Raw genomic sequence first — 23687 nt, 5'->3', positions numbered from 1 at the left:
GAGGGAAGGAAATAACCCAGCTTGACTTTCAGATCCCAAATTGAGTTTGCATGGCTGTCAAAACATTGTTTTACCTCTAATCTGAGCACATTTAATAGTGACATCAATTAAAGCAATAATTATGGAACCCCACTGTATTATTTTTACTGAATCACTTTTCAAAGTAGAAACACACTTTATTTAAGAGGCAACAGTCAATGCCAGAGATGTTGCCCCAAGGTCAAACTCGGTGTGTGGCAGGCTGTCGACGGAAAAGTTAAGATTTGGAAGAGGAGCTAGACTCTCCCCAGTTGCACCATTTGTTAAAGTGCATAGTAGGTGATTATCATTATTATTTGTAAAGCACTGACAGCATTCTCAGTATTATATGAGACCGTTCCTGACCACAGGTGCTTACAGTAATCCAAAACAGAAGATGTATCACCTCTTGCTACATACAGTAGCAGTGTCATGCTCAAACTTGGAGAACTAAAAAACCTCTAAAAAGTTCTGAATCCTGTAATAAAACCCCAGAACATGCTCTTTGGCAGAAAAGGATGCAGTGCAAACCTCAACGTAACGTTGCCTGACCCAGAAAGGTCCTCTAACCCCCCAAATTGTATAAGGAAGCCAAGTCTAAAGATATCTGGCAGATATGCATAAGGATGAATCTACCTAAGTGAATATCAGGCTTTTCCCCAGCATACATATCATGTGTTTTCAATAAAACCAACCAACCAACCAACCAAGCCCTCATCTATGGTCACGCAACCCCTTTTTGAGAAGTACATTCAGTTGGCAAGACACCTGCCAAGTCAAGTGTCTATAACGCAATCTAATGGATGACTAAATACACACATTCCTGCATTGGAGATTTAAATAATCCTCTAGAACTCTTCCCAAAGTACAAGAGATTCTTTCCTCAGAAAAAGACAGACAGGAAACATACCAGCGAAGAATGAACAAACTACAGAGACTGGTACAATTTTGTATTTTACTATCATTGTTTACTGATTTGTATAGCACCTTCTGCAAGTATCAAGGTATTTTAAAGAAATAATGAAGTAACTGATGAGATCATAACAGACTACCCAAAACAAATGAAAGCAAGGACTGGCCAAGGGTTAGCACTGACTGCCATGTCCCTGCACTGGCCGGGGACAAGAACAGTGCAGAGGCAGCATATTCAGTACTTTGGGGAAGTAACACTTCATATCATGCTGCAGCCAACTCTCTGGCTAAACTGGGAGCTGTTTGGATAGGTTCTGAAGGGAGATCCCCAAAAGTTTCCTCAGACTAGGGAAAAGACTGTGATGCAGGACCTGTGGAGGAGGGAGAAGAGGGAAATTCTACACTGAGATTGGGGAAGTGAGGGAGAACCCTAATGTGTGATCACAGTTAGATGGGTTTCAGAGTAGCAGCCGTGTTAGTCTGTATTCGCAAAAAGAAAAGGAGTACTTGTGGCACCTTAGAGACTAACAAATTTATTAGAGCATAAGCTTTCGTGAGGTGAGCTGTAGCTCACGAAAGCTTATGCTCTAATAAATGTGTTAGTCTCTAAGGTGCCACAAGTACTCCTTTTCTTTTCCCAATTAGATGCTGATTTTGAAAGGAAGGCTTTGAGGCATGGAGATGCTCAGTCTCCAAGATCATCTGAATTTGTGATTTGAGAACCCCCTCTTTATCAGGCATGAGAATGGGTTATTTTCACCTACTCACATACCACAAACGAAGGGTAAGGGGAAAACTGATGGGGAAAGTAAGAAAGGTTCACAGAGAGACAGATTCTGATCTCTTTTTATTTTGGATGTATACTAGTATAAGTACTCTGAAGTCAATGGAGTTACTATGGATTTACACTGGTGTAACTGAGATTAAAATCTAGCCTATTATCCCTTTCTGAGAGTGTATGACTTTACTCTGCAGCAACAACAATGTAATCATGAATTAAGGCAGTACACGTTACTGACAGCTGGACAGAAGTTTCCCACAGAGATTACAGTACCTTAGACTTTTCAAAATTGGAATTTGATTTGAAGGTATTAGAAGGAACAAGAATTTTCCAGTAATATATATGGGGAAACTGAGTAATCAGATCTCCCATGTATGGGTAGCAGATTAAAGTTTGTACTTTAATTTGAAAGCAAAAGTGCTCCATTATGTTCTGTTTCAGAGTAGCAGCTGTGTTAGTTTGTATCGGCAAAAAGAACTGGAGGACTTGTGGCACCTTAGAGACTAACAAATTTATTAGAGCATAAGCTTTCATGGGCTACAGCCCACTTCATCGGATGCATAGAATGGAACATATAGTAAGAAGATTGATATATACATATAGATAAGTTGGAAGTTACCATACAAACTGTCAGGTTTCAGAGTAGCAGCCATGTTAGTCTGTATCTGTAAAAAGAACAGGAGTACTTGTAACACCTTAGAGAGTAGCAAATTTATTTGAGCATAAGCTTTCGTAAGCTACAGCTCACTTCATCGGATGCAAGTGAGCTGTAGCTCACGAAAGCTTATGCTCAAATAAATTTGTTAGTCTCTAAGGTGCCACAAGTCCTCCTGTTCTTCATACAAACTGTGAGAGGCTAATTAGTTAAGATGAGCTTCTGCTTCCAAATCAGGGACAAACAATCAAAGTAAGGCTGTCTCTTCCTTAGCATTATTCAGGAGATCTCCCACCATTGCCCCAGCACGAGTACAGCTGCACTGGTGGAAGCAATGGTGAAGCACTTGTGCATACAGAAAACAGGCATTTTTATCACTGTTATGTAACCACGAGATTAGCAGGCCAAATTCCTAAAATGGAGACAAGGCTCCAGCCTTTCAGAAGTGGGTGACCTCACTTCTCAAGGAAACAAAGGGCACTTGAAAACTGTCATGTGTTTTAATCATTCAGCACTATAAAATGTGTTAAGAGCTCTTGAAAGATTAACCAAGGAAGTTGGCTGTTTCTTCCTGAAGTTCATTCAGGCAACAACCAACCTATTTGAAATGTACACCTTTCAAATACTAGCCACTCTGTAACCTTGGAAAAATTATGCTTCTGATTTTTTTCCCCTACAGGCAACCAAAGATTTGATGGAGTAAAGGGGTTGTGTATCACTGCACCTCATGTTGCACTTTATAGATCAAATCTTTTTCTTGCAAACATAGAAGACACCTTTCCCATTATGCAAAATAACTACTTGCTCACAGCCTGAAGCCTTGAATTGTAAAAGCTACAGACTCCTACCTATACATCTTCACTCATCCTACAGCCCTCCCACAGTTGCAGAGACATACCTGATTTCCCCCACCCCCTCCCCAAAAGGGTGGATATATTTTTAAAACTATGTACAAGGTTTATCAAGTAGGTGTTTTCTTCCTTCATTTTAAAAGGGCTGCTCTGTCGGTGCAGGTCTTTACTATGATCACTGCCTAACGCAGGAAGACAAAGCTTGGGATGCCCCTGAAAAGCAGGGCAAAATGTGTGTGTGAGAGGGAGGGTGAAGGGGAGAAGTTTGAAGGGTCCAGAATCACCCCCTCCCATTCACAGATCTTCCACCCACCCCACCCCCTTCTATGAACAGCGTGTGGAGAGTTTCCCAGGAACATTAAGCAGGGCGGGAGGGGCACTGTGCTCAGCTGTCCCCAAGCGTTTGCTGAACTGTGGGCCACAAGCAGTGCCCTGTCCAGAGGGGTCTCCTCTGTGCGCGGTGCCATGAGACAACCCGAGCGCTGAGCCCCACGTGTTTGCGCGGATCGGATGGAGACAGACTCAGGCCCGAGCTTGGCGCGCAGGGTTTGCGGGCTAGGCAGTCACGGCTGCTGTTTGCGGCTGGTACCAGGTGTCCCCAAGGAGCCCTTGGCACGGGGCAGGGCCGGTGTGGGGGCGCCGGCCGCTTTGCACTCAGGCTGGGCTCCCACAGGCCGCGGGAAGGGCCGGGGGGCAGGAGCCCGGCCCGGGACACCGCTGGCACCGGAGGGCGCACACAGCCCGGGCAAAGGCCTTGACGCCCGCGGGTTTCTCTGCCCAGGCGGGCTCTGCCGCAGCGCTGCGCGCCAGGCCCACGCCCCAGAGCTGGGCTGCAGCGCTGCGGGGGTGGAGCCGCGGCGAGCGTCCGGCTCCTTGTGCCTGCCCCGCCGCCAGCGCCGCGCCGGGCCCGCCCTGCGGGAGCCGCCTCCAGCCTGCCCGGGCGCGGCGTGCGGAGCTCGGCCCGGAATGGAGGAAGAGGAGAAGGAAGAAGAGGGGCCGAACCGCGGAGCCGTAGGTCCAGGTGACCGGGGGCGCGCCTGACCCCGCTCCCGCTTCCCCCAGCGCAGCGCCCTGCCCGGCTCCCGCGTCCCCCAGCGCCCGGCTCCGAGTCCCGCATCCCCCAGCCCGGCTCCCGCGTCCCCCAGCGCCCGGCTCCGAGTCCCGCATCCCCCAGCCCGGCTCCCGCGTCCCCCAGCGCCCGGCTTCGAGTCCCGCATCCCCCAGCCCGGCTCCCGCGTCCCCCAGCGCAGCGCCCTGCCCGGCTCCCGCGTCCCCCAGCGCCCGGCTCCGAGTCCCGCATCCCCCAGCCCGGCTCCCGCGTCCCCCAGCGCCCGGCTCCGAGTCCCGCATCCCCCAGCCCGGCTCCCGCGTCCCCCAGCGCCCGGCTCCGAGTCCCGCATCCCCCAGCCCGGCTCCCGCGTCCCCCAGCGCCCGGCTCCGAGTCCCGCATCCCCCAGCCCGGCTCCCGCGTCCCCCAGCGCCCGGCTCCGAGTCCCGCATCCCCCAGCCCGGTTCCCGCGTCCCCCAGCGCCCGGCGTCGAGTCCCGCATCCCCCAGCCCGGCTCCCGCGTCCCCCAGCGCAGCGCAGCGCCTTGCCCGGCTCCCACATCCCCCAGCGCATCCCCCAGCGCCCGGCTCCCGCATCCCCCAGTGCCCGGCTCCGAGTCCCGCATCGCCCTGCCCCGCTCCCGCGTCCCCCCCGCTAGCACCGGGCCCCGCACACCTCTCTCAACCTCCCCCAGCCCAAGGGCATCGCAGGCAGCAGCTGCTCCGCTCTCACTCGGTGGGGCCGTAGGGCTCGTACAGCCAGGGGCACCTGCTTTCCCCCGCCCCACAGTTCCCTGCCCTGGGGCTGCCCCGAAGAGCCAGCGCTGGGCACTTCACCCTGCAGTGGCTGTGGGGCACTTTCCCGGCGGCCAGCCTCACACAGGGTGTTGCCCTGTCACAGCACATCCCCGCTTCTGTCAGTTGCATCCTGACTGCATTTTGTGATTGAGAGCTCCATGGATGGGACTGTCCCTTACAAGTTAGGGCCATTTTAGGGTAAGAGGGGAAAAAAGGTAAATCCCTTTGCTGATGGACAAACAGAAAACGAATTCTCTGCCTCTGGTGCCATCTCACCTAGAGCAGCACTTACTACCTCCACTAAAAGCTTGATCATATTGTTCATGCCTACACAGCATCTCATGCAGGCCTCTGTGGTACCAATTTCCCAAGCATAGGTGGCAGTCCCATTCACCAGTGAATGCTAGGAAAGCCATGAGACAGGTTTTAAAAGACAAGCTAGCAGAGAAGTACTGATTAAAAATCACAGTGAAACAAACAAGTACAAACCTCATACAAGCAGGGGTGCTGGAACAATTTTTATATTGAACCAAACTGTAAACCCTGTATAGACTGTAAAAAGAACAGGAGGGCTTGAGGCACCTTAGAGACTAACAAATTTATTAGAGCATAAGCTTTCATCGGCTACAGCTCACTTAAACCACTTCAAGCCAGGGGGTGCGGCAGCACCCCCAGCACCACTAGTTCCAGCATATACCTCACCCCAGTAAACAGGAAAAACACAGGCAGACCCTCATCAGATGCAGAATTGCTGATCACAAACTGTGAGGAGAAAGCACAGTGGAAACTTAGAGAAAAGCTGTGCAACCAATTGTGACAGGAGAGAGTGAAACTGAAAGAATTAATCTGCTGCAATGTACAAAATATGAAGGTACGCAAGAAAGATACACCCTCAAATTACCAGAGAAGGACTTTCCATTAAAAATCAAGAGAAAAATTGTGCATGATTGTAGGTGAAAGGAAAGAGATGGCAGAAAAATAGCATCCCACCAAATCAGAAATTCACAATATCTGTAAAGGGCCATGGATTAAAACCCCAGTACCCTATGGAACACTATCTGAGGGAGACATTTAACCTCAGATGGATATTGTTACTGTGTTTTAAACTTTGTCAATGCTTGTATAATACATTCGTCATGTCAGTAAAGACTTTTGTAGGGAGTTGGACTGGTGGCAGCTCTAACAGCTGAGCATGCTTGTGCAGTGATATTTCAAGAATGTGGAACTGACTTTTAGAAATGCACACATTAAATATTACACTTTGGACATTCTTAGCACTGCTGCTGAGAACTAGCCCTGAACTCGCTAACTGCAATTACTTCTTAAAATAATTTGTAGGCACTTTAAAATTTAAAATATCTTTGTATGATTATTTGTCTTTTGGAACCTTTCCTTTTTAGAGCCAGTATTATGTCTCCTGTGTTCACCTATTATCATTCAAACCATCCCAGACAAATTATTGGGCCAAGTGCCTATTGAACCATTTTATATTTCAGCAGTAGAAAATTATCAATATTTTCTGTCTTTTTAATATATTTATATGTGGTTTACCTTAGCTTCAAGGCAAGGTCCTATTTCTTACAATATGTGCTGCTGGGATTGGAGGGACTTTCCAATATGGCTACAACATCTCCATCATCAATGCTCCAACTACAGTAAGTGCTCTACTGGCCTTTGCAGCCATCCCCTGAGATGGTGAATCTTGTGAGGTCTAAACTCTGTTATCCTTACAGGGATCCTTAGTGTCCACCAGTCTGGGAAAACACAGGCATATTTTGCCAAAACCCTTCAGCCAGTTACTACTGAAGGTGGAAAGTAAAGGAAAGATTTGTGTCCTTTACATAGTTAATAATTTAACTCTTGCATCATGCTAGCAGTGCTACAGCTGAGACCCAGAAGGGGTTATGACCACAGGATTGCCAGTCTGAACCTTTTTAAATCAGTCATAACTTTAGCAAATATAATTCTGAAACTTTCCAGTCTTAGAAGAACATTTTTTACAAGTTAGATAAATTTGTCTTACTTTATAAAATAATAATTTTAAAAACATTTGCAAAACCAGGCTACATAATACACGACAACCACTTAACTGATTCCCTGCTGGCAAGCTCTCTTGGGGCTCTGTGGTAGCTGAAATATACTGCATACTACATGCTGTATGTTCGAATGGATCTGGAACTTGCTGGTGTGACTCTGGGGGACATGAAATGATTGGGAGAGAAAGGTTAGTTTAAAATGAGTTATGTACTGAGCACCCCCTTTAATTTTGCTATTGAGAGCATTCATTGTATAGGGTCCAATCCTGCAACCATCAAAATCAAGCTTGGATTGAACCCATGAAATATATTTAGATCATTTTTTTAAATATGCAAGATAATTTCACTTTGTAAAGGCAATCTGTCTAGTACAGCTTCTTAACAACTAAAATTTTATAGGGGGATATCAAAAAATACAGTTTGGAATTGAATGCTTTCTTCAAGCTGAACTTTGGAGTCATGATCATCACGTAAATCATACCTAATATGAAGAAAACCTTTGCTATTTCTCAGGGATCTTTATTTTAATCCTACAGTAAAGTGACTCTTGTCTTTCACTTACAGTACATTCAGATGTTTATAAATGAAACATGGCTAGAACGCACAGGCGCATCTCTAGACAGCGGTGTGATATTGCTGGTGTGGTCTTTTATTGTTTCTGTCTATTCTCTGGGGGGACTTGTTGGAGCTCTCATTGCAGGACCCATGGCAATCAAGCTGGGAAGGTAAGAGGCCTTTGGATTTGCACCTTGAACTTTGTAATGGTTTTCATTAATCGAGTGCCTAAACATTTAGATGTTAAACTGAAAAGAGCCCAATTTCAAATTACCCAACTCAGCTGAAAAACATGAAGTTCAGCTTAGAAAACAAGACCATACAATCTGGCATTAGCCCTTGAAAGAAGCTACCTTGAATGGTAGCATTTCAATTCTCATCATCCAACACAGCACAGTACTTTGCACCACTGGAAAAATGTCTAGGTATGGCTTTCTGCTCCACCAGCATAACATAACATACAGCAGGCAAGTGTGCAGTCACCTGCTTCTCTTCATCTAATTTAAGCAGGAAATAGGCACAGAATTAATGGAGAGCTTTTCTCCAAAATGGAGAGTGGGAAGCGGTAGGAATGCTGCATGGAATCCATAACTTGAGGCAGCATAAGGTGCTTACAAGAAGAGCGATCCTGGGACAGTTGCATCACATAGCACTGGTCTGCAGTCACTTTAGTTCTCACAGGCCATTCCTGCTTTTCAGACTGAAATATCTTTAAAATGTGGTTATCCATTGAGTCTTCCAAATTCCTTTTCTTCCCTGTTCTTGGGAGCCGATAAAAAAAATCTATATTACCCTTTCCGCAGATTTCACACATGGTATAAACTCCCCTTCTCTCTGGAAGAACAATCAATGTTTTTATCATGAAAACACAGAAAGTTACACTGTACTTGCCTCTCTTTCCAGCTCTAGTATGGCATTCGGTAAAAATTGCATCTCCCTCTTATGTACTGAAGGAACCAGTTTTACCATTTCAGGAGGTAATCATGGGCTAAGTAGTGGTGCTGTCATCCAGAACTCACCCTGTTTCTTGAAGATGTTCATAATGATTTTATGATTCTTATGTTTCATTAAAAAGGGATTTTAAGTGTAAGAGCAGGAGCAACAAATCAGGATTATCAATGTGAGGATGCCCTCCTGGTTCCCTGAATCTGGTCCTGCAATCATCAGTTATCTTCATTCACAATGGATGGGATTCCACTCCAGTTGAACAATCCCTAACTCCACCATGCACTGTGCAATGCAGATGACAGTTTATTTGCCAATGTCAAACCCAGTTTTCATAACTGGACACTTGCCATGTAGGCACCAGACGGAGGTATTTGGGCCCTAAGTGCCCATCTGAATGTGCTGCTATAGAAATGGGCACCCTGACAACTTTCAAATTTGGAAAATTGGACTGCTGTGTCCCACCATTGGCTCTAATAACCAGACCTGGTGAAATCTGACCCTTCAGTTCTGTTTTTATTCTCTCTGAAGGAAGACATCGTTGCTGCTGAATAACGTGTTTGTGATCATAGCTGCAGTCTTCTCAGGGTTCAGCCGGATGGCCAAATCCTTCGAAATGATCATGCTCGGTAGATTTTTCACTGGAATCAATGCTGGTAAGGAACAGTGATACTATGGTAATGAGGACTTTAGAAACACCATACAAATATAAATGTCTGTGGCATTAAAACGGTTTCTGATGTGCTCTGCAGTCCCTGGTGCTTCATTTGGCATTGAACTCATGACCCCTGGCACCAAAAGAACATGCCAGTCTCCTTTCCCTGCCATTAAGAGGTGACATGAACCTGGATTGTCAGCCAATATATGGCTTCTTCCATGTAACATTTCACAATATGCTTCTGAAACATATTATGCAGAAGCCCCTATCAAAGTCTATGCCTAATATCTGGGTACTCCAGAAACATACATACACATGCATGCACACACACAAGATAATTCTTCTAAGGGCTATTTGTAGTGACAAGAATTACTTGCACATATGGAATGTCTGTATCATTCAGCTTACCACCTGAGACTGTTTTACATACTCCTAGGTTGACTTGGTTAATGACAGTTGCTTCATGCACACAGAAGAGTTAGTGCACTAGCAGCTCACTTTTGAAGATGTGGGTCCCCACATCCAATATTGTCACAAATTAAATATGTTTGATCTCACACTAGCTCCTAATAAAAAGGATGGTTTTGTGGTTAAGGCACTGGATTAGGATTCAGGAGACCTGGATTCAATTCCCAGTTCTGCCTTAATGTGAGATCTGGGGTAAGCTATTTAATTTCTTTGCTTCAGTTCCCTATCTGTAAAGTGGGAATAACAATACTTTCTTTCTCCCACCTTTTGTCTGTGTTGTCTATTTAGATTGTAGCTTTTTAGGGCAGAAACTGTCTCTTACTACCCCTAGCAAGAGGGCCTCAATCTTCCTTGGGGCCTCTAGACTCTACTGTAATATAAAATAATAAGAACAGGATAGTGCCAGGAAGGGAATAGCAGGGAGTGCTGCAGATTATATTCTGGGTATAGGCCAAACTATGCTGGAAATCTTCCACAGAGCTTACCCACAGGTGGGCCTGATCATAGCCCCTGCTCTCCACTTACGCACATTCAGTTCCACACATACATACCTGCACTTTGCTGGTGCAAACACCCCCTCAGCCCTTGAACAATTTTAGCATCTATGTGAACACTAATGAAAAAATGTGCTCTCTCTCCTGCAAACCCATTTGAAAAGCTTTTGTGGTTACAAATTCCAACACTGGCTTGTATGCAAGGGTTAGAATTTTTAAAGAGCAAACAGCCAGATATGTGCATGCACCGTTTTGCATGACACAAATGGAAGCCATTTAGAGGTGTGGCAGAAAATTTACCCCATATCTGCCTCTAGCCAGCACTATTAGTCCCTCACTTTGAGGGCACCAAAATTAAAAATAAAGCTGCAGCTTTAATAATGTACAGTAATGATACTCTATGTAGCTTTAAAAATGTGAAGTTGCTTTTCATTAGCCTACAGTACTTGCAAATACATAAATACATATTTACCAAAATTGACACAGTGAATTGGAGGGAATGGAAATATATTGGTGTAAATAACAGGCATTGAGAGATCAGTGTAAGCAGCATACTCTGTAACAAGCAGAGAGAATACAGCTAACTACCTCATCTAGGGGCTGTTTTAATTTTTCTTTTTTACATCTTGAGAGCATAAGCTGAGGTCAGTGTTTGTCTGTCTTCTCCAGGTGTGAGCATGAACATTCAGCCCATGTACCTGGGGGAAAGTGCTCCCAAGAAGGTCAGAGGAGCAGTGACCTTGACTTCTGCATCATTTACTGCCCTGGGGTTGGTGCTGGGACAAGTTGTTGGAATTAGGTAATGTATAGACTTCCCTATGTTTCTGATTCACTAACTCTCTTCTTTCTTTCCTCTCCCATCTTCTCCTGCTCAAATGACTACATACCCCTGGGACAGCATGATGGTTTTGAGCCTAGGGACCAAATTCAGCAGTGACATCAGTGATGATGAGGGCTGTCCATAAATCATATCACAGATTTTTTGGTGATTTTTCAGGATCCACCCACTGCTTGTAACACTTTGTGACACTGAAATACACACACAAAATTAAGGACTGACCCACCCTTGAATGTGTCACCTGATTTATGGGTAGCCCTGTGTAAATTTTCTGGGTGTAAGTGACAGCACTGTTTTCACTCACTCGGCATTCAATGGATGTACAAAATGAGCGTAACTTGCATGAATTTGGGACTCTGTGGACCAAATTCTGCTGTGACATTGACTTCAGTGGGAAATCTGCCTGTGTATCCCAGGGCTGAATGTGGCTTTGCATGTTAGGGGAGAAGATGTAAGTGAGTATGTGTGGCAAGACTTTTGTGTTAGTTGCTTTTCCTGCTACAATGCCACCACTGCCACCCTTGGTGCAAACCTGCTTTTTTTCATACCCATTGAATATCAAAGGGGTGTAATAACTATACCTAGCTCTTCATCAGTGGAGCCGAAAGCACTTTACAAATGAGGTCAGTGTCATTATCCCCATTTTACATATGAGGAAACTGAGGTACACATCAGTGAAATGACTTGCCCAGGGTCATGCAGCAGAGCCAGGAACAGAACCTCAGTCTTCTGAGTCCCAGGTGTAAGGTCCATCAATTAAGCCATACTGCCTCCTCCAAGTTACACTCCTTTGCCCCTTATACCCAGTGTGTAACTTGCACCACCGTTCATGCCACCTCTGATTTTGGCCCAGAAACACCAATGGGAGTTGCACTTTTTTATTCCAACTTGCATTTTGCCTTGTGTCAGAAGAGGCTCCACATGTTTCAGAAAGGGCCTCCCGAACATAGTCAACCTGTAAACCGGCTGCTCTGTCAGTCCCAAAATATATGCGCTGCCCCAGTGTTCCTGGATCAACCCTGTACATTAAACTGCACACAGCTTACTTTGATCCGGCTATCGTGAAGTAGCAGTAGGATTTCCCTGTTGTGTGGGACAGTCACTGGGGTTGATCCAACCATCCCAGTAGAAGCAGAACAGACAGCTAAGTGTGAAATGTGAACAGAGGAAAATGTATATGGGTGAAACCTCAAGAGTGGAATGAAAAACCCTCAGTACCAGAATGATTATCACATTGAATCTTCAGCCCAGAAAGACTGCTATAGCCGTCTTGACCACCACCCTCTTTGAGCCAGACACGTTCTAAAAGTGCACTCTTCCTTCCCTTGTGCTTAAAATGTTCCAGGGATGTCTCATTGTTCTGGAATTCTCCCAAATTCCTCTGTCCTTGGATATCTTATTTCCCCATCTAGACCTGTGGATTAATTCCTTCTCACAATGAGATTTTTTAATCATGTCCCATCTCTCCAGGTTGGCAGGACAGCTTTTCCTTTAAATGCAGCTGTCCAACATATAAAAGCAGCAAGATGGGCTATAGTTTTGGTGCAGGTGTTGGTGGGAAGTTGTGGTGTGACCCACAGCATCACAGTGTGAGCTTTTGGTGTCCCTGGTTGTGACCCAAAAGCCTGTTCAGATGGAGTTCTCTAACCCTTCATTATGTCTTTGACTTCCTGCTCTCTTGTCACATCGCAGCACCAAACCAACCTCCAGGCAGGTGCCAGTCCCTCTAAGGTGGAGGCAAATGGCATTGCTGTTTCATAGGTCACCTATCAAGGAGTCACTTGTGAGGCAGAAAGCCACATCACCTTCACTTTCAAATTCAGCTGCTTCTCTTGCATGATGCACAAATCATAGAATCACAGAATATCAGGGTTGGAAGGGACCTCAGGAGAGAAATGCTCTACAAAGCCCAGAGAGTGTGTCAAACCCAGCTCTCCTACACCGTGTTGTGTTGCCACCAGTTCACCCAGCTAGCTCAGAACATTGCATTTTGTCTTATGAAACATTTGATTGATTTATCTTAATTATGTTTTATTTTTCTTCAGAGAACTATTAGGGGGAGAGGAGAGCTGGCCTCTTCTTTTGGCTAGCAATGTAGTGCCGGGTCTGATCCAGCTGATTATTCTGCCTTGGTTACCAGAAAGCCCAAGGTACCTCTTGATTGACCGAGATGACAAGGAATCCTGCATCTGTGGTGAGTGTAAAATGGTCATGTCAATGTCCGATTCAGGAGGCAAGATTTATGGACCATGTAAACAAACTGATGTTAGTTTTGTTGTACATTCTTAACATGTTACATAGCTTAGTCCAGCATGTTTGGCCTGGAGCAAGCAGCTTGAAAGTTATGTTTTTTCCATAGTCAGTATTCTGTCCTGCAGTGCTACTGGCCTCCTTTAGTGAGAACCAAAAGCTTTAGCCCAATCAATGTCTATGCCACTTTCTACTGAACATTTAGGGTGACATTTTTCAAAAATAGAGGCCCATATTCTTTGTGCATAAAATGCGAACACAAAAGTGTAACCTCAGCTGCATGTGCACTTGGATATTGCGAAGTTGGCAGCCATCTCACCATTTGTGTGGACAGTTGCAATAATTGTATGTGCAAACAAGCATGCACTTGTACCTGGGCACAGACCAGGGCCTCCACCTTTTGAGAAAGTTGCCCTCAGTTATGTTATTTGGTAAGTTAACGTAAGCAAAGGGCAGGCAGGGTAAATACGTCATTATTTCTTTCTTCCAAACTAGAGTGCAGTTTACATGATAACTGTTTTTTGACCTGTTAAGGTACTTATTTGTTGCTGCAAATGACTTTTTCACTACATATAGTGAGTCCAAGAGCAATTATCATGTAACCTGTTCTCTGTTTAAGGAGACCTAGTTAACTTTGTATGTAGTCTCTAACTATGATATAAAATAAAGGCTAAATGAAGATTTCAGTGACCAAATCTGAATCCTCTTCATATAAGGAAATTTGTTGACATTTGTAACATACAGATCTCCAGCCATAGACCAGGTTGGAATTAGTTTCCATTACACATGTGCTGTGCACCAAAAAATCTTAACTCCCTTAGATTCATTGGAGAGCTACCATAGAGTAATATTCTTACAGTAAGAGTCAGAAGCATGGTAGCTGAAATTGCACTGGTTGGAAATATTCCCTGATAAGAAAGTTGCATGGATTTTGTCACCCCTTCTCCGCAAAGTCTCACAGACTTTCTTATAGCTTCATCAAGCATAGCACATCTTGCTTTCTCTGCTTATCAAAGGTGGTTTCTTGGATCACAAAGTCCTACCACTACACTGCTTTCTGTGACGGTCACTTGCCACCCAATCCCTCACTCCCACAGGGAGATGAATTGATGAAGTTAAAGTGCTTCCATAAAGTAGATAAATGGCACCTTTTCCCTTACAGCATTGCAGAAGCTGAGAGGTAATGATGACCTGAGCAGTGAGCTGGAGGAAATGCTAGAAGAACAGGCTGCCATCAAAGGTCAGAGGGCAAAGAGGCCGTGGGAGCTGTTCCAGAATCCAGCTGTAAGATGGCAGCTAATAAGTATCATTGTGCTGAGCAGCGCCATGCAGCTCTGTGGAAATGACTCGGTAAGCATGATAGCCACCATTTCATCAGCAGGTATCAGATGTGAGACAACAATGCAAGCAAGACTGTCATTTTTGGGGCAAACAGAGGCTGAGAATCTCCCCCTGTTCTGTAGGGGAGGGCAAGTTAGCCTGCTTCCCTTGCAGAGTTCCTCTTGGTGATCTCCAGAGAGCATTGTGAACCTACCAAAGCAGGAGGAATGATGGAGATAATTGAAATAAGAGCAGGTAAAATGGTGGCCTAAAAAGAGAGGTGGGTACAAAGGCTAGGTGGTCCTTGCTTAGATGTCCCCCTAAATGGATGTGGCAAAAACCTTTTGCCATCCACTCATGGGTAGGAAAGGGTGGATGAGGAGAGATCAGACTGAGATGCCCAAGAAACTAGAAAACAAGAAAATGGGAACATAAATGCATTAACAGAAATATTTGCATACTGGTCTTCTGAGATACCAGGAAACATGGAGTGGCAGGGAGTGCCTGGCATTGCTGATGAGTGGCCCATGTCATACCTGGTACATGGGGCATAATGGAAAGGGTCATTTTTATTCTGGGGAGAGCTCTGTAGTTGATGGACTTCTCTTTGCCTGCACTATTGAAACAACATTTCAGTTACTTTACGGATCTGTTTTGCAATTGTTTGCAGAGATCATTTCATTGCTACTGTCTAGATGCAAATATCAGATGTTTGGCTGCTGAATGCACATTACTGAATGGATTGTATATGGACACTGTGAAGAAGCAGTTTGAATGGCAGCACAAGTAGCCAGTTCTCTGGGTGACAGTATTACTCTCCAGATCGAGAGGAGGAATGTGGCACCTGAGGGGGTGGGACTGGCAGTGGTGTGCAATTCCAGGGCAATTTCTCTTACAGTTCACTTTCTTTTTTTTCCTAGATGTATTTTTATGCTTCCTATGTGTTCCAAGAGGCTAGAATTCCATATGATAAAATCCAATATGTCACTATCGGCACCGGGTGCTGCGAATTGATCACAGCCGTTACTTGTGTAAGAATCTCTAATGCATTTTGCTTGTGTGAGCAAACCCCACTGAGGTACATCAGGCAACTTTCATATCTACAATAACTTCCTTCCCAAAGGTTTCAGAGTAGCAGCCGTGTTAGTCTGTATTCGCAAAAAGAAAAGGAGTACTTGTGGCACCTTAGAGACTAACAAATTTATTAGAGCATAAGCTTTCGTGAGCTACGGCTCACTTCACCAAATGCATCCGATGAAGTGAGCTGTAGCTCACGAAAGCTTATGCTCTAATAAATTTGTTAGTCTCTAAGGTGCCACAAGTACTCCTTTTCTTTTTTCCTTCCCAAAGAAACACTTTGCTATATAAATACTTTGTAATCACTAAATCACAGTGTTCATTTTCAGGTATTATGACATCTTACTTGAATACTTTAAAAAGTGCTGTATTTTTAGAAGGTGTTTCCCAGAAAAGAGTTCTGTTTGAAAATGTTTCCGTGGACTCCAGCAAAGATTTTTGTTTGTGACTATCACAATACTGGAAGGTATCGTAGTTCTCTTGTATCCCCAGGCTCTGAAGTCCAGCTTCTCCAATTAGACATAAATATTTAAAATGCGACTTACCCACTGGAGCCAGAGTAATTGTTTGTCTTGACCGTTGCTGTGGGCAAGGCTCGTAGGCTAGTAGAGAATAGCATTTTTAAAGTTAGTGGCTGGAGACAACAGTAATGTAGGAACTATCTAGAAAAGACCCCATCTTTGGGTTCCCAGTGAATGCTACAATTGGAGCTCTCCAGTTCAGTTCAGTTGGCTTACCTTCACTGCTGCAGAGACTGACTCTTACCTTTCAAGTCATGGCTTTCAGTCTTTGCATCTGCAGTCTGTCTTCACTGTCCAGCATCCTAAGAACACAAGTTAGGTACTGTACTGTAAAACCTGTAATGTTCTGAAACACTGTCACCTTGTGGCAGTTTACACTAAATGCAGCACTCCTAGAGAAAGTGTTTCAGAGTAGCAGCCGTGTTAGTCTGTATCCGCAAAAAGAAAAGGAGTACTTGTGGCACCTTAGAGACTAACAAATTTATTTGAGCATAAGCTTTCGTGAGCTGTACGAAAGCTTATGCTCAAATAAATTTGTTAGTCTCTAAGGTGCCACAAGTACTCCTTTTCTTTTTTAGAAAATGTGTTGTATTCAGCTGTACTGATACTGTACGTTTTGGTCAGTTTTCTTTCCTGTAAAATAGACAGCAAGAGAGAAAATAAACTTAAACAGAGACAGAGAAACAGACCCTATCTCTTTTGCTTGCTACTTTGCAGTCAAAAATTTCTCTTAATTTCTACTAACTTGTGGGAACTCACATTTCTCTTCTGGATGCTCTCAAAAAATGACTTTATTCCCTCTGCCTGCGATCTCTGGGGCAGCACACAGCTTGAAAGGTGGATGAATTATCTCCTGGAGAATGTCAGCTTTTTCCTTCATACATGCCTATTTGCAGCAAAAGGGTTCAGACTGCCGTTGAGACAGAGTCTTGACATCTCTTTATTGCCCAGCCTGGCTGAATCTCATCAACACAGTCCTTATTATTGCATGAGCTTGCTCTTCTTCCTAAAGAATGCGTAGTGCCCTCTATGTAGGTTGCCCAGCAAGCTAACCATGAAGACATGAAATGGGAGAGAGGGAGAAATGTGGATGAGAGACATGAATAGCTAAGTGTCCTGTGTTGCTTTGTTTCAGAACGCAATAATAGACCGTGCTGGGCGGCGGTTGCTGATTCTGGGTGGGTACAGCCTCATGGCAGTATGGGCCATCGTCTTCATGGTTGCTTTATCCCAGCAGGTAAAAAAACTCTATTGAATTATCTAAGTGAAATGGATTCTGGTTATGTCTCTGACATGGATGGGGATATTAAGTAGGGGGCAAGTAATTATAAGTGCCTTAACCTATATTCCCTTATTCTCTGTGGAAATAGAGTTGGATTAGCTGGATGCCCTACCTCAGCATGGCCTGTATTTTCGCCTATATCCTGAGCTTTGGAATTGGACCAGGTCAGTTGTCTGAGGTTTTTCACTCAACTCTTGTGCGACTGCGGGGGCTTAAGACTGTACTTAGCCACATCACATCTGAATGAAACAAAGGGACAATACATTTTGAACACTTGCTACCTATAGTTTCATCAGCAGTGCTTGTAGGCAACTGTGATTGTGTCTCAGGGTATGTAATGACAACCGATCATTCTCTGGAGTCATTTCTGTTTACATTCTCTTGGAGTCCTGAAGACATAAAGTGTGAAAGGAAACTTGAAGCATAAAAACAACCTTGTGTAGTTAGTAACTTCTTGTCTAATTTGTGACAATAGGCAGCAGTTCCTGGATTTGCTAACCAGTTCATTAGGGCTATAACCAAGTGCTCCTATTGCTTCACTCTTTCATTGTATGGCTTTAAAGGTTGTTGAACTCTATTATTTTGTAATTTCTTTGAATATAAATTGAAACACATTTTCATGTGTCTTTTTAACTGATGAGCTTGCCGTTTTTCTCAGAACCAGGCAGTGTGTACGGGTGTGGTTGAGTGCATGCACATGATGTGTGCTGTGTTGATACATAATGTGGACATGACTCTCTGCTCATGTCAATATAAAACAGGTGCAAGCAAGAGGAGAATCAAGTCTAACTGCCATAAAATCATTTGGGTTGGAAGTAACTTCCAATGAGTCATCTAGCTCATGTCCCTGCAACGTCTCAGGCTTGATTACATTATTTTTAAGCTGCCCATGCCAGTCTAGCCTTCAAAATATGGAGTGATTCTGATTACAAAACCTTTCTTGGTAGCTCATTCCATTGCCAGATCGCTTGTATAATTAGGCAGTTCTTAATATTTACCCTAAAACTTCCCTGGTGCAGTTACGTCCATTACTATGTATTCTGGCCGTGTTGACTAGTGAGAATAATTGGCAATGTAATCAATGGTCCCTGTCCTTTTTATATCTCTTTACATATTTGTCAGCATATGTTTTCTAGTTTTAACATTTCAGATATTACAAATTTGTTTCCAAATCCTTTTTCTAGCTGGTGTGACAGGAGTTTTGCCGACAGAGATTTTTGATCAAATGTCTCGTCCAGCTGCTTACATGATCTGTGGCTCTCTGCTCTGGTCCAATCTCTTTGCAGTTGGAATGGCCTTTCCATTCATTGTGGTAGGTTTGGAACCTGGTACAACCATCTACCATTTTTTAGTTCACAAACAAGTGCTCTTGCACTGCAGCTTACAGCAACGCTTACTGGAAGAGACTGGGTCTGTAGTATCTGCAAGTCTCGGGCAGCCAGCACTCCAGCTCTGTCGATGGTGACTTTGGCTGCAAGTTGTGACTGGAGTAGTTGTGAGCTCTCTCTTAGCCAAGATTCCTACTGCTTCTCTATAGTGATTTCTGCTGGAAGAGGCTGGGGTTGGAATAGTCCCTGACAGCCAACATTCCCATTCTGTCCCCAACTTGGAAAGGTTGGGAGAGGAGACTCCCCTATTCCCTAAAGTGTCTCCTGTGGGAAGAAGTTGGGACTGGAGAGATTGTGGGCTCTTCACAATAAGTGCTCCTGTATTATGTCCAACAGTGAATCCTGAAAAGAGAGTCTGTTTTTACATCATTCTTTAGCATGAGCTATATTGATGGTTAGGAGAAGGTACAAAATGCCATATCTCCCAAACTTTCCCCTTCAGTAGCTACAAACTGTTGCCAGTCAGGACCAATGTTTACAACACAAATGAAGCAAGATCATATTGCCAGAGATATGTATCTTGTTGTTAGTCCTTTTAGAGGAGAGCTGCTTACTCATGTTTGTAAGATCCTTAAGTCAGTGCAGAAATATTTCATGATTGAAATTATTATATGCAGGAGAGGATTTGTAGAGGGGATTTGCCTCATACTATGGTACGTTTCCAACATTTTTCCTTTTTTTCTCCCTGCAGGAAGGCCTTGCTCACTTCTGCTACCTTCCATTCTTCACGGTTTGTGTCTGCGCTGCTCTATATGTCAGTTTTTTCCTTCCCGAGACAAAGGGGAAGACCTTCCTGGAAATCTCCAAGGAGTTCAACAAGCGCAACTTCAAAACTCAGACATGTGATAAGTTTTGGAAAGGCCCTGAGGAAATCAAATCCACTATGTTATAGTCTAGGAATAAGTAAAGTTGGCTGGTGGTTGGAAAATATCCTGAGATGTTTATCTTTTCTTGTTAGGGTGGAGACAGAAGAGGTGGGGCTTAAGGAGAATACACTACTCTTGGTTGTGTAGTGAAAAGTTTTCATACTAAAGCAGGAAATTCAGTTGATGTTTCTTGTTGAGTTCATTTGTTAAAAACAGTTTGCCCTGCATTTCTGCTTAGAAAGGTAGCATTTATTTATTCTACAATGCCCTTTGCCATCTCTTGGGAGCATCCCCAGTAATATGCTACTTTGACAGACCATTTTGAAAGCTTCTTTTAAAAAAAGAATGGATCAGACTATATATTATGATTCCATTTATTAATGGCTTATAAAGGGTTAATAAAATATTAATAGTTGTTATACGCATGTTACAGACATGATTACTATGCATTATAGATTGTTGTAGGCATAAGGTGTTATAGATGATTATAACTAGAGCCCTCATTAAATCACAATTTCATGGAGACCGTGGAAATCGTAAAAATGCCCCCAGCCCCAGACCATGAATGTTAATCAATTTCAGGGACAAAATGAATTTTACAACTAAATTGAGTCAATTTCAAGGATAGAATAAATTTTACACATAGTAGTCAATTTAAAGGGCAGGATGAATTTTACAAGAAATGTTAGTCAATTTCAAGGATGGAATCACTTCCCAACCTTGAAATTGACTTAATTTAGTTGTAAACTTCACTCAATCTTTGAAATTCACTAACATTAACTGTAAAATTAATTTCACTCAAACGCCATGAAATTCAGTACTTCGCCATTTAAATTGTTGTGGATTCTCTAAAAAAATAAAATAAAAATTCTGATTGCACAAGGCTCTAGTTAAAAGCCACCTATTGACCTTCTGGCCTCTGTAATAATCTATAATGTTTGATTAACCACATATTAAAATCTGTCAATCATTCATTAACCCAATAATTCATTAATCTTTTACAAGCCCTTTATTCATGGAACAGTAAAATAGAGTATGAGCAAATAATGTGTTAATTTCTGAAGATTTCTCCCCTTCCCTCTGCTTCCCTTTTTCCATCAAAGTCATCACTTTTGATTTATTTTTAATTTTTTAGACAAATACTAAAGAAATATTTGGAGGACTTTTATTTGGGGGAAATATACACCTAGCAGGAGCAAATGTAACTTCTGACTGTTTTGTCCTGCACAATCAGCTACTGTTTTCCTCTCATTAACTACCCCTCTAGTTGTGGTTCAGATAACCTCATCTATTCAGATAAGGGGCATTGGTGCTGCCTGTGTCAGTGATGAGATTCAGTTATTGTTTTTTGTAATCCCATCCACTCAGGTGCCGCACAGGGACGTTAATCTTTCTGAAGGAGAGTTGATTTTTAACAGCAATATGTTTTTCAGCCACATAATATGGGAACATATGTGCTGCTTGAGAGCATGAGTTTAGTGAGTTGAAGCCTAAAACGCCATTATATGTTATTGGTTTTGATCATGCCACTTATTCAGGTGCCCTAATCTGGATTTAGGTGCCTGAGTTTAGACACCCAAGTCTGAAAACTTGGGCCAAAAAGTTTAGTACTTAAAAAAGGCCTTCATTTAAAGGTCGTACATGCCCGGTCTAGAAAATGGAGTTTCCCCAGAATTAGCCATTGATTGTTTGATAAATACAGTGACCCCTCACAGTGTGCATATTTGACAGTCAAAATTACAGATACATTAGGGGTGCAGAAGTATTCTGTCATGCCTTGCACCTCAGCTGCTCCGGGTATATCTATACTGACTGTTGTGTCATCGCTCACATGAGACAAAGGACAGATACATCTCAGTGAAAGTTTAACGATTGGTTGGTATTTTTCAAAGCTAAATGGCATATATTTGGGAACCCTAATTTAAAGTGTTACAAACTGGTTTTATATTCTGTTTCTCTCTGAGCAGTACCAGACACCAGTTTAATACTTAATTATATTTCTTCTTTAGTCCTTCTTCACCTAAACAATGTCTACCTCACTGTAATCCTCTCAACTCTTTGCCTCTAAACCTGACTCTGAAATAAGATTGGCCTTAATATAATTAATTAAGTTCTGTTTTCAGAAGCCAGATGACATTTTATTTCCTCATCTCAGTGTTCATGTTGTTTATGGTATAAAGTGATCTCAAATAGATGCCAACCTGTTGAGCAATAATGGGCTGTTAATCATTTAACAGATTGGGAAGGAAAGCTCCTCCTCATACTTAATCAGTGATTTGTTATACACCTGACTTTGGGGCATTGCTTTTGGAATTATTTATTCTGAACTGGTTCTCTTCATGGCTTGCTTATAGCGGTTCATGTACATTTTAAAACTTATACAGCTACTTCTCTTGCACTGTTTGTATGAGAGGCACATGGGCTCCCAGGGGTGCTCTTGATACTTCTTATAGGGCTTGGTTCTTCATGTAAGCTCAGCCAAGCTCAGAGTAGAGAGGGGAAGCAGTCAGAGAGCCAGTCATGGCCTCCTTATTCCCAGTTATGTGCATCCAGCTCAAGTGCAAGCTGTAGTGGGCAGCTGTAACTTACATCGCCACTGAAGAATCAGATGTAGCAAAAGCCTTGTTCCACCCATTCCATTCCCCCATGCCCACTGCCCTTCCTCCTCACCATACAAGGAGTGGAGGTTCTCATAAAACCAGGTAATGAAGCCGCAACAGCAGGGCAGCCTTTTCCAGCTTTACGCCCACCGATTCCCCCTATGTGTGGGTAATTTTCCAATGGCAATGTCTGGCTGCTTTAGGTAAGCTGTGAAGAGCGAATTTGGCAGTCCAGAAAATCTGGCTCATAGACTGGAGCCCTTTCCGTGGTACTGAGGTTTGCTCGGACTGAAATGTTCACCTGCTATAATAGCTGTCATACTGTATGTTATCTCCTGCTTTAATGGGCCAAAAGGCATACCTCATGTAACTCCATTAAGGCTTCATAGAATCTATTTGACTTTAGTCTGATCCACTCCAGCGATATTTGACCCAAAGCACGGACGTGCTGCTGGTGTCTCTCACTGCTTTTTAAAAGCTTGATGAGGATAAATGGTTGCTTTGGGGGTTATTCTTACCAATCTTTGCTTGAGAGGCTATAGTGAAACTGCCTTTTCTTCCTCTCTGTGACATTCTGGCTTTGTGTGTCTGCCTGGCTCCTGCAACCTGACCAGTCCCTCAAAAGCCAAAACTGAAATGCTCCCAATACGTCAGGGACACAGTCAGCATCTGCCAGCCAACTGACAGATGTGTGCCAGATTTCAGACATCTTTGGTGCCACGCTCCTGGCTGCCCTCCAGACAGTGTGCTGTGTCAGTTAACCGCTCACACAGTAAACGTGTTGTGAGCTTGCTGCTTGGGTTAACAGGAGCCCAGAGGAACAGTCTCAGGGAAGCAGGAGCTCGTGGGGACAGCAAACTCCCCTTCCAAGCTCTGATTCAATTTTCTTTGAGCACTGCATAGATTTCAGTATGGCTAAACACTATGCACCTTGCCCAGCAGTTATTCCAGCATTGCAATCCTGTGTTTCGCCTTTGAATCACTTACTTCTTAGGGACAGATTTTTACAGGTATTTCGGCACCTAGTGGGATATTCAAAAGCATCCAGGAGCCTAGCACTCATTGAAATCGATGAGTTTTAAGCACCGAGGTGATTTTGAAAAATCCCCCTAGATGCTTAACTATCTTTAAAAATCTGTCCCTTAGTGACCAGGTATTAAATGCATCAGTGCTTATTAGTCACAGGGCTTGAGACTAACATTTGCTCTCTCAGTCTCATTTTTAATTGTGCAATAAGAAACTTGGCTTTGGGCTGAAGTATTTCCTGTAGATTTATCTACCATATGTGTTTAAAGGTACCTAGCACAGTGGTACTTGTGCACCAAGT

At 43.6% G+C, this 23687-nt stretch overlaps 1 protein-coding gene across 3 annotated transcripts; it reads left to right on the top strand.

Moving 5' to 3' along the window:
• Window positions 1-891: 891 nt before the first annotated feature.
• On the top strand, window positions 892-22779 carry LOC119843957 (solute carrier family 2, facilitated glucose transporter member 11-like). Of its 3 annotated transcripts, none has more exons than XM_043498440.1 (12): window positions 892-958; window positions 6619-6717; window positions 7663-7823; window positions 9130-9254; window positions 10888-11017; window positions 13102-13250; window positions 14469-14656; window positions 15547-15657; window positions 17360-17461; window positions 17595-17670; window positions 18691-18818; window positions 19586-22779. In XM_043498440.1, exons 1-12 carry the CDS (start codon window positions 938-940, stop codon window positions 19784-19786), a joined length of 1491 nt encoding a protein of 496 aa, XP_043354375.1. In that variant the 5' UTR covers window positions 892-937; the 3' UTR covers window positions 19787-22779. The 3 variants fall into 3 exon arrangements, with proteins under 3 accessions (XP_043354375.1, XP_038229934.1, XP_038229937.1); XM_038374006.2 differs by lacking the exon at window positions 892-958 and adding an exon at window positions 4057-4228; XM_038374009.2 differs by lacking the exon at window positions 892-958 and adding an exon at window positions 4111-4238.
• Window positions 22780-23687: the final 908 nt, after the last annotated feature.

This window comes from Dermochelys coriacea, chromosome 15, assembly GCF_009764565.3.
Source record: "Dermochelys coriacea isolate rDerCor1 chromosome 15, rDerCor1.pri.v4, whole genome shotgun sequence".
NCBI classification, from domain to species: domain Eukaryota; kingdom Metazoa; phylum Chordata; order Testudines; family Dermochelyidae; genus Dermochelys; species Dermochelys coriacea.
Note: the sequence above shows the minus strand (reverse complement) of the source record. Positions and strands in the feature narration are given on the sequence as shown.